The 10,821-nt window shown below is 38.7% G+C and overlaps 1 protein-coding gene across 1 annotated transcript; it reads left to right on the forward strand.

Annotated features, from left to right (window-relative positions):
- Window positions 1-3,200: 3,200 nt before the first annotated feature.
- LOC144020102 (retinal homeobox protein Rx2-like) lies at window positions 3,201-10,541 on the forward strand. Its single transcript, XM_077523196.1, has 3 exons — window positions 3,201-4,561; window positions 6,854-7,104; window positions 9,571-10,541. Exons 1-3 carry the CDS (start codon window positions 4,264-4,266, stop codon window positions 10,009-10,011), a joined length of 990 nt encoding a protein of 329 aa, XP_077379322.1. The 5' UTR covers window positions 3,201-4,263; the 3' UTR covers window positions 10,012-10,541.
- The last annotated feature ends 280 nt before the right edge of the window (window positions 10,542-10,821 follow it).

Raw genomic sequence — 10,821 nt, forward strand, 5'->3', positions numbered from 1 at the left:
GTTAAATCAGGAATTAATGTAAATTGTAATTGATTTATTACATTAAAATTAATGATATACGATCACGTTCACATTGATAAGTGACAGTTACACTCAAACAAGTCAAATGTATAAATGTAATATACTAAATGATGTCCTCTGAAATATTTAAAAACAAAACAAAAGAGAATTGCTTTTGTTTGCTGATTAGCTGCGAGAGGTGACCCAGTGCTCCTGCTTGCAGCAGTGGCCGGAATGTTGAAGGGTTTGTCTTTGAGCAGAAACAATCCGGTGTGCAATAAGGAAGCCTAAGCTGGATGAATGCAGGAAGGGTTTTAACCCCTTTGCCCATTTTGGCAAACTAAAAGATTAAAAGATAAAGTGGCAGAAAAGCTCTCAAGGTTTCTTCAAACAACTCGGTCTGCTGCGTCACCTTGGAAAATGTTGGACGCCCTCTAAAATGAGATGGTTCATCTCAAGAGGTAAGAAACAAATAAGCAAAGCGAAAAACACCACAAGTGTTGACCATCTTCAACACTTATTACAAAATATAACGTGTATACTCGGATTTGGCAAACTTTGAATTGAATTTGTTAAAAATTATCACATGAACAAATAAAATATATGACAATAAAAACGTACACAAATAATTGGCCTTCTGCCCTATTGAACAACAAATTTACATTAATATTTTCTTTAAATTATTAAAAAAAAATAGTAACCTCCTGACTACCAGCAATTCAAATTTGTCCTCTGTCGTGGACCTTTTTAAACCTGAATATCACCCACCCAGTGCATACGATTGAATTAATTCCTTTTGTGCTCTATGGAAGACATTCAGAGCTTTCCAATGATACCAAATGGCTTTGCTACCTTTGATTGCATCATAAAAGAAAATGGCTTCCCTCAGTGCAAGCACTTTTTAGGGAAGAGGAAAAATAAGTGTATAACACTTTTTATTGAACAAATTTAGGCTTTAAATGTTGTTAGCATGTTTTCTATAAGAGTCTTAAGAACACATTAAAGTATTGTTTGAATTATGTTAACTGTATTTGAGCCTAGCATTTAAGTTTAAAAAAATGTCCTCTGTAGTGGACACATCATAGGTTAAAAATAAAAACTTTTTTTTTTTTTCCTCAAAAATTTCTTTTGCAGTATTCCAGTTACTTCAAGATTGGGGAAATATCAAATAAACATGATTGGACAATATTTTTTTTCATGGTAGTCAGGAGGATATAGGAAATTACAAAAAAATTTATACATACACACACGCACACACATATACATATATAATTACAGTTGTCCTTTCCCCGCATTTGTGCTTGTCACATGAGGTCAGGCGGCTGCCCCTCCCCTCCACCATCGCCCCGTCCTCCTGCTCCCCATCCCCCTTTCTTGCTCCCTCGTTCCCTTGCAAGCTGACACAGCGCCTTTGCAGCGTTAGCCGCTTTGTGGCTAATAGGATGTGGCAGGCTTAAAGTGTCATCTGATAAAACTAAGATGCTTGGTAGCTACACGGCGCCCGCTTAACCAATTTGCACTCAATTAGGATAATGGTGGGGGAAACAAGCAAAGAGGGACAGCTTTAATATATTAATGTGATAACATGATTATCAATTTCGCTCGCCAATGACTCGCTAAGTGTCACTATTCACTTCTCACATAATATGATCAAATAATTACATGTTGTCAAGTACGTTTTCAGTTTCTTTCAGTTCTTTAAAATGGTTTAAATATTTAAAAATATATATCACATTAAATAAATAGTTGAACCTATTCATAGCAAGGCATTTTGCATCCATTGTGTTATCAAAAGGCTCCTTAAATATTTAACACTATTTTTATTTGCTTTTTGACTGGGAAGAATTAAATGCTTCTAATGATTCTTGGTGATGCTGTTGGGTTGAGAGAAGTCACAACTTATAGGGAGTCACGTATCCCCTTTGTTCCAAAATATGGTTCCTTGCCGTATCAAACCCACAAAACTAATGTCAAAAATTGTCAAATTAAATACAATTACCTTTTACATGCCTCTCCTTTGAAATCATTTTGCTGATGAGCTCGGATTCCTTTCACTGTAAGCCAGAGCAACACGTGACGATTCCTATGTAAAATGGATGTGATAGAAGCCATGTTGTAAGACTGAGGTGAGTGGTCTACTGTAAATGGAATAAGCTGGGCTTGTTGGCAAAGAGGTCCGATGTTGACAGATGGGTTTAATTTTGTTAGCAAGCCTTTGAACAACAACAAACTCAATGCAACACGCGCAGCCAAAAATGGACGACATTTTTTATAGAAATATGTCTTTTGGGACGACTGTACATTACCGACTTGAGTGGTGTCTTGAGATGCATATGTAATTTGTTTTGTGGCCTGGCTTGTAACTCAAAATACATGCATTTCAAATTATCTTTTTCTCTTGAAATGTATAGCAATGTCAGCCTTACCCGCCCCGAAATAAATTATTCTGATGTGGATTTAATGAGGAAACACACCACCAACATTAGGAATTGAGACGTCTCAACTCTGCTGAGCTCCTCAGTACGGCACTTATAGTTAGCCATTCTTCGCAGAGGATAAAGAATATCTATTGTATTGCCTGCTTATATACAATATGTTTTCGTACCGTTTGTTTCCAATCTGTTGCTTCAAGGATTTTAGCAAGACAACGTAGATGCTACTTAGCATCAGCATTAAACTAGAATTCCCCCAAATGAGTGTTGGGATGGATGGCTGGCTGGCTGGTCGGTCGGATGGCTGGCTGGCTGGATGGTCGGATGGATGGATGGATGGCTGGCTGGATGGATGGTCGGATGGATACTACCAAACAAATCCACAAATCTTCCGTATTAAGACAAAGCGAAAAGGGCGTCCTAAATATATTGTGTGTTACAGGGAGGAGTGAGGTCAGAGGAAATCTCCAGCGAAGTCTTTAGGCTCATTAACAACCGGATTGATCTGTGCATCACCTCCTGATGGAGCTGCGGCAGCTTGGCCAGACCAGCCGGCACACCAACAGCAACATGCAAAGACCCCCCCTCGACCCCCCCAAATTTTAACATTTTGCTTTAGTTTTGGATGCGTCAATTTGACCTGCAACATCCCAGGAGCGCCATTGAAGGATGTTTGATGTTTTTGGTGACTTTACCGATAATCCAAAAAGAATATAAAAACTGACGTTTTAAACTTTGAAATGGGTCAATCTGACCCGCAATAAAACAAGAAGATTTTAATGGTTGGTTTTGGTGGCTAAAGCTAAAGAAGGGTGAACATTTGCGACGCCAGCAAATGTCTCAAAATGAACGCACTAATTTTGACATCTCTAGTGAAAACTAAAGTGGATTTTGATTGGCTGTTATATCGGCGACATTGTGAAAAAGAGATTCAAAATCAATGTTCAGCAACTCATTAGAACTAGCTAGCTGGCTAGCTTGATAGTCCACAAAGGCAAACGATCCAAGGGTCTTTCCAGTTGTGGATTCAAGTTTAACTACGTATTTCTTCTGTAGTTTGAAAGTATTAAAATGGTTCAATTTGGCCGGCAACTTGACAGGAAGGTGTTTGACATGTTTCTTTTGGTGACAAATATCGAATTGGAAACGCTTTGTGGGTGTTTCCAGCGGCTACGCATCAAAGTTAAAAGTCCATCCATCTCTTGTGTCTCTGGAGTGCGTAATGAAGGGATTAGCGCACAACTCTCGCTTAGTGGCCTTTATCTGGCGCACAATGGCTTTTTTGAAAGAAAGTTTTGTCAAGGCTTCATTAGCGACGGCCTCCAACTGGGCCCTGAATGCGGCGCACATTTGGAGCAATTACTTGGGCAGAAAACAACTGTCAGTCATTCTTAAAGGGGAAGGATCCCAATTCATTTGCCTCTTAATCCCTCCTTCGTTTGTCTTCCTTTTCGTGGTCCATTGTTTTGTTTTGTTTTTAACGGAGAGTTTTGGTTTGTCGGAAGAAGACGGGACGCCGTCATCACATTTGCTCACTTGGGGAGGAGGCGTGGGGGGGGATTTGGAGGACTTAACGTGGAGCAACAAGTGCCACTTGCAACAGGATAATGTCACTAGACCACTTGGCTACTACAGGCAAGGTGTAGCCTTTGATTGGACACCAATGTAGGTAAGATCGCCTTGTTTGTTGGAGACTGTTCAATGGTTCCTTCTCATCGGAAGACAAACATGTCCGTCAACGGGGGTTCGGAAGGAGAACCCGCAAAGTGATTTGAGCGTCCGCGTTCCGCTCCATCCGCTTTCCAGAATCCCTTTAAAAAAAAAGGCTCGGATGCATTTGTCAATGGATACCCTGGCAATGGTGGAAGACGGTTGCCTGGACAACTACATGGCAAAAGGCGGCGCCGGGTCCAGTTCCGGGGGCAGAGTGCACAGCATCGATGTCATCCTGGGTTTCGCCAAAGAGCAGGAATCCCTGCTCCACCATCACGCCGTCCACGAGCACCACCACGAAGACGACGCCCACAGGCCGAAAGCCACGCGGGAAAACTCGCAACTTCCCGACAAGCACGATTCGTACGGGCATCTTTCGGAACTGACTGACAACGCCCAACATTCGAATTATCACGGTGAGCGGGAGGGGGACAAAAAAAGTTATTATTTCATGTTAGACCTTGCACTTCACTTCAAACAAAGGTCATAGTGCAAATCTAAGAGGTTTGCTGCTCAAGGGCTATGGAACCTTTGACCAAAAGTTCTTTGGCAGATCTGGTGTATTGTTTGGAATACAACACTACCCGTATTTCTAAAAATAAAATAACTCATTAAAAACAAGATGTAAGAAAAATGTAAAATTTACAGGACTGTCTCAGAAAATTAGAATATTGTGATAAAGTCCTTTATTTTCTGTAATGCAATTAAAAAAAACAAAAATGTCATACCTTATGATTTATTTACTTGGAAACACTTGCAGGTGTTTCGAGTTAATTAGACGATTCAAGTGATTACCGGTAGTTAAACAGCCTACTAGTATACGTTTTCATGATATTCTAACATTTTGAGATAGGATATTTGAGTTTTGTTTAAGCTGTAAGCCATAATCAGCAATATTAAAATAATAAAATGCTTGCAATATTTCAGTTGATTTGTAATGAATCCAGAAAATATGACATTTTTGGTTTATTAATTGCATTACAGAAAATAAAGGACTTCATCACAATATTCAAATTCTAATAAATGTGGCAGCTGCTATACAAACCTATATACATAAATATGTAACCTAATAAGTCAAACATTTATCAAGTTATAGTGAAAGCTTGTGAACCCCCTTGCCTCTGATAAAAAAAAAAAAAAGTAAATCTATTTTCATTATAACATTGATGACTTTAAAAAAATTATGACGTGTTTTACTTATAAAATATAAAATTTTGAATTTCACTTAATTTAAAAAAAGTTTTACTTATAAAATTGAAAATTGACATTTTATTCACAAATCTGACATGTTTTATTTGCATATATTTGTATAGACAGTATATGCACATGTATACATTATTTGTACAATCGCACTATGAATTTTCTTAAAAGTTCTTTGATGCATAGCATGCAACAATATGTCAAAAAAATTGAAATGAGTGATTATCAATTTCTGATTGGCTGGAAGGAGTCACATGATTCTGCTGCTGCAAGGTGAAGCATGTCCCAACTATGGCTCCTTGAGTCCTTACCTGTGAGTAAGCGATGTTATAAACTTGCCATTTTATTTATTGTAGGCATTAAACGTTCTTATTTGTATATCTATTTTGCACTTTTGCACATGGTAAAGGCATCCTAAACAAATCTCATTGTAACTTGTATACAACGACAATAAAACTATTTCATTTGATTTGACCCTATAAAATCCTACAGAAATATATTTACTATTATGGAAATGAAATAAAAAAATATTTATATATACATTTTTACAAATCTATTTCAGGACTTTTTGACTTTATAAATCTGTATACTGCTTGTTGGCTAGAAGAAGTCACACTTGTGAGGTGAGGAAAATGATCCTTTTCGAATGTACAGTTCAATTTAAATATGGTTCATGAACCTTTCAAATCTGATACCAAAAAATTGGCGAACTGTATTCCTAAACAGTTAATACATGGCCACAATGTGTCCCAATAGGCATCCTCTAAGGTGCTTGTCATGGAAACATAGCAGTAACGTTTAAACGCAACAATAACTTGGTGAAACAGCAAGTTAAGTGTGCCATTATGCAATGTTACTTACTCCCTCTTCCAAATAACTGTATAAAAAAAAAAATTAAAAAAAAGTATGCTTGTGATTATGAGGTGGCCAATGCCTAGTAGATATGTGACAACCGCTGTCGTGTTAGTGAGACTTAGTGAGATACATTTATTATTGATACATTAAAACAAGTTGTGTTTTACTCTCAGATGTAATCAATGCAAAATATGACTTAGCGTATTCCATATGACATGCTTGTAAAAAAAAAAAAATATATATATATATATATATATATATATATATATATATATATATATATATATATATAACAACCATCATACGCTAAATCATACGGTTTGGGCTGTTTCGAATATTTAGGTTACCTAATGTAGCTACTGAGGCATTATGTCATCATTACAAGCCAATGCCTGGCGTGTCTTAGTTTTTAGTAGACACAATGCGGACTGCATGGAAGGATTAGAGTGGTGCTCAACTAGTAGGTAGCATCTGTTCTTGTGGGATTACTTTGAGGAATTCAGTGAAAGATGTCATGTCACTTGGGGCTCGCCGAGACCCCCTGTGGTCAGGACCCACCGCCAAGGACATCAGTCAGATTTCACTACTGGACATTATCTCCAGAAAGCCAACCAGTTATTAACATAATCCAATCATTTTCACCATCTTTTCAGCGTCAGACCTGTTCTCCGGCGACAAGTGCGATGGAGAGATGAGCAGCATGCAAAAAGAGCTGGCCGAGGACTCCCCCAAGGCCGTTGCGGAGGAAGAGCACGGCAAGAAGAAGCACCGCAGGAACCGGACCACCTTCACGACCTACCAGCTGCACGAGCTGGAGCGCGCCTTCGAGAAGTCCCACTACCCGGACGTCTACAGCCGTGAGGAGCTGGCCATGAAGGTCAACCTGCCCGAGGTCCGGGTGCAGGTGAGGCCGGATTTGAAGTGCACAACATCACTCAAAAAACATAATTGTCCGACAAACATTTAGGACCACAACCTTAAAGCTGAAACCATCTGGTCTTAAAGAGTCCTTAGAAATTGAGCTACTATGCCCAAGGGAAGCTACAAGTTTGGTGCCAGTTCCTGGATCCATATTTTAGTTACTAGTAGGGTTTAAACCTGCAACAATCTGGTCCAAAGCCAAGTCCTTTCGACAGTGGCGAGCATAGCAAACACGAGGAATAGATTATTTGTGCCGATATTTGGAATCTTCACAAATATTGCTGTTGGCCTTTTTACGAATCTGAAGACCCACATGGTATCTCACTGAGTGGTGAATGCTTGCCAACATAGTGAATTTAGGGTTTTCATCAGGATTTGTAAGATATATATATATATATATATCTATATATATATATATATATATATATAGATATATTAGGGGTGTGAATTGCCTAGTACCTGGCGATTCGATCCGTATCACGATTCATAGGTCACGATTCGATTCGATACCGATTAATCCCGATATGGATTTACAAGTCGATTGTTGCGACTTTTTCTCAAATTTAGAAAATACCATTCAGTAAACTTGTACATGCACACTGTAAGATTTGTATGAAAATGTATTATTTATTGATCTGAAACTTCAGTCAGTGATCCACTGGTTGTAACGCATTGAAACAAAATATTAAGGCTTAATGTTACATTAATATAACTTTCTTCCATGCTTAAGGTGTGAAAGTTAGACGTTTTGTTGAATATTTTTTCATCAAAAAAGGATGTTAAAAAATCGATTCGGCTGCCTATCAAGAATTGCGTGATGTAGTATCGCAATATATTGCCGAATCGATTTTTTTTAACACCTCTAACATACATACATATATATATATATATATATATATATATATATATATATATATATATATATATATATAATTATTAATTTCATTGTAATTTCTTTTAATTTTAATTAATTTATTAATTAAATAAAATCAAATAATTTTTTTTACAAAGCTGTCAATTTATATGTTTTAAACTAAAATAATTATTCTTTCAAATATTTTGAGGCTAATATTTTCTCTTTTACTGCAAATGAACATCGGCTTGAAATATCAGTTATCAATCTCCTTGACTACCAATAATCGGCATTGGTTAAAAAAAAAACATATTGGTCTGTCACTAGCAAACATGTCCTGTTAGTCAGTGGTACACAGTGGAGCAGGAGGCTAGAGAGCAGGGTATCAGTGAGGTATCAGTGAGTTATCAGTGATTCATGGAGACCTCAACATCTTCCGGAACGTGAACTCGCCTCTCCCTGGCAACCAGTACCAAGTTCCATATTTTAGAGCACAGCGTGTCTAAATCCTGAAATCCTCTGAGGCAAAGCCAAATCTGTTGAGAGTGAGCTCCAGCATAGTTGCGGGTTGAGTACCTTTCTCAAGCGCACTGGAACATGCTAGGATATTTAGCTGTTCTTCTGGCAAAAAAACAGTCCCATATTCCCTAATATTGCCTGTAGCATGTCGTAATCTTCTAGACTATGACCAAGACTGATCTACTGTACTCTAAAGACACTGAGGGTTTAGTGCCTAGCAACAGTGTTCGTTGATGAGAAACTTTATTTCTGAGAACTAAAGGAAATAAAAAAAAATAAATAAAAAAAATAAATAAAAAATGGTGATTGAGTGGCAACCAGTACACCTTGTACGTCACCTCGGGCTCAAAGTCAGGTTGGTTCTACGACTCTAATGAGGTCAAGGTCTATACAAAAAAAAATAAAATAAAAAAATAAAAAATAAAAAAATAATTTAAAAAAAAAAAAAAAAAAAAGGATAAATGGAATGCACTGGGACATTTTTTCCCCATAAACATCTTTTAAGCATAAATTGTATGCGGCAACAGATTATGCATTGTTTGGTCTTTGTTCATTGTTGGTTGGTTAGTTTGGTCGCAAGAAAATGATGCGACCAATTTCCCACAAACCGGACCTAACCTATTGTTGTCCACCACCCCTAAAAGTTTGAATTGAGGAATACTTTAATTTAGACTTTTGCATTTGGAATTGTGCAAGCGAACCCAGCCGAAGCCACATAGTTAGGGAAATGACATACTGTATCCAGTTGGGAGGAACAGGAACTCTGAAACAAGTTCAGTGTCATCTCTTAGTCCAGAAACACTCAAGTCTAAGGACAAGTCCTTAAATTTTTTTTTTTTTTTTTTTTTTTGACGTCTATATCCGTCAATGGCACCGAATGAGTTAAAACAGACTGCCCCTAACAGTTTGGGTTCAGTGCCTTGCTCAATGGCATATAGACTTGGAAATCAATCCCATCTTCTTTATTTTAGACTGTCTATAATGTGCAACGTTCTGGTTTAACAACAAGTCTTCAGAAACTAAAAGTGACTCAAGTTTCTACTGGTGCCACAGAGTGAACTCTGTGTGTATGTCCAGGTGTGGTTCCAGAACCGGCGTGCCAAGTGGCGACGTCAGGAGAAGATGGACTCCACCACCATGAAGCTGCACGACTCTCCCATGCTTTCCTTCAACCGGGCCCCGATGGCGCCCAGCGTCGGGCAGGTGGGCAACCCCATGCCTCTGGATCCCTGGCTCACCTCGCCCATCTCCAGCACGACGACCATGCACGCCATCCCGGGCTTCATGGGCTCGCCGCAGGGCCTGCAGCCGGCCTACCCGAGCCACGGCTTCCTGGGCGGGCCGCCCGGGCTGGTGCAGGGCATGCAGCCCATGGGGGGGCCGCCGCCATACCAGTGCCCGCCTAGCTTCAACGATAAATTTCCTCTGGAGGATGACAGGAGCTCCAGTATCGCAACGCTCAGGATGAAGGCCAAAGAGCACATTCAGTCCATGGACAAAACGTGGCAACATATGTGATCCTTTTTTTTTTTTTGTGGGCTGCTCCAGTGAATGTTTACAAACTGTGGTGACTACAAACAGGGACTTGTGATGTTTTCGTAGCCAGAAATGAGGACATGAGGAAGGACTTAAATATCGCCTAAGTTTAGTCTTAAAAATACAAGGGCCCTCTTTTGGCCCTTGTGTTTTTATTAGGTCGAGGAACCTTTGGGGCGGGGTCTACAGTTTTGAACATAACTAAATGATGACTTAATTTCGTCAACTACAAGTACCAGGTGGAAATGTGACTAATGTAAATAACATTTTTTTTAAGCATTTCATTCGCATATTCATTTGAGATGGCCACAAAACATCTGTTTTTTTTTTAAATGCATTGAATACAGATTTGACATTCATCTACATACAGTATATATTGAAAGAAAAATGCAAATGATGGTCTCATTAGGTGAACACCATGACATTTTACAATCTACAAGTCAAACTGCCTACATCCAACAAAGACGACCTGTGTGTATTGGTTTAACAATGCTGTCTGAATAAAAAAAAAAGAAAAAGGTCTTGACTGTCACTTTAAATGCATCCACCTTCATTGTCTTGATGTTTGTTTTAAAAAATGTCATTAGAACTCATGCCCAAAAAGACACAATTCTCCCATTTGTGATCGGTCCGTACAAAAAGTGTACGGATCGGTGAGAATCAGCGGACGGATTCTCGGGGGTTTATGAACTCACCAATCCCGTAAGAATTCAGCTTGCAGCACAAGGTTATCAAAGACAAATTAGTCCTTGAGATTAGTGCTAAATTTGAAGCATGTACACTTGCCAGATA

The sequence above is a fragment of the Festucalex cinctus genome, chromosome 1 (assembly GCF_051991245.1).
Source record: "Festucalex cinctus isolate MCC-2025b chromosome 1, RoL_Fcin_1.0, whole genome shotgun sequence".
NCBI lineage: Eukaryota > Metazoa > Chordata > Actinopteri > Syngnathiformes > Syngnathidae > Festucalex > Festucalex cinctus.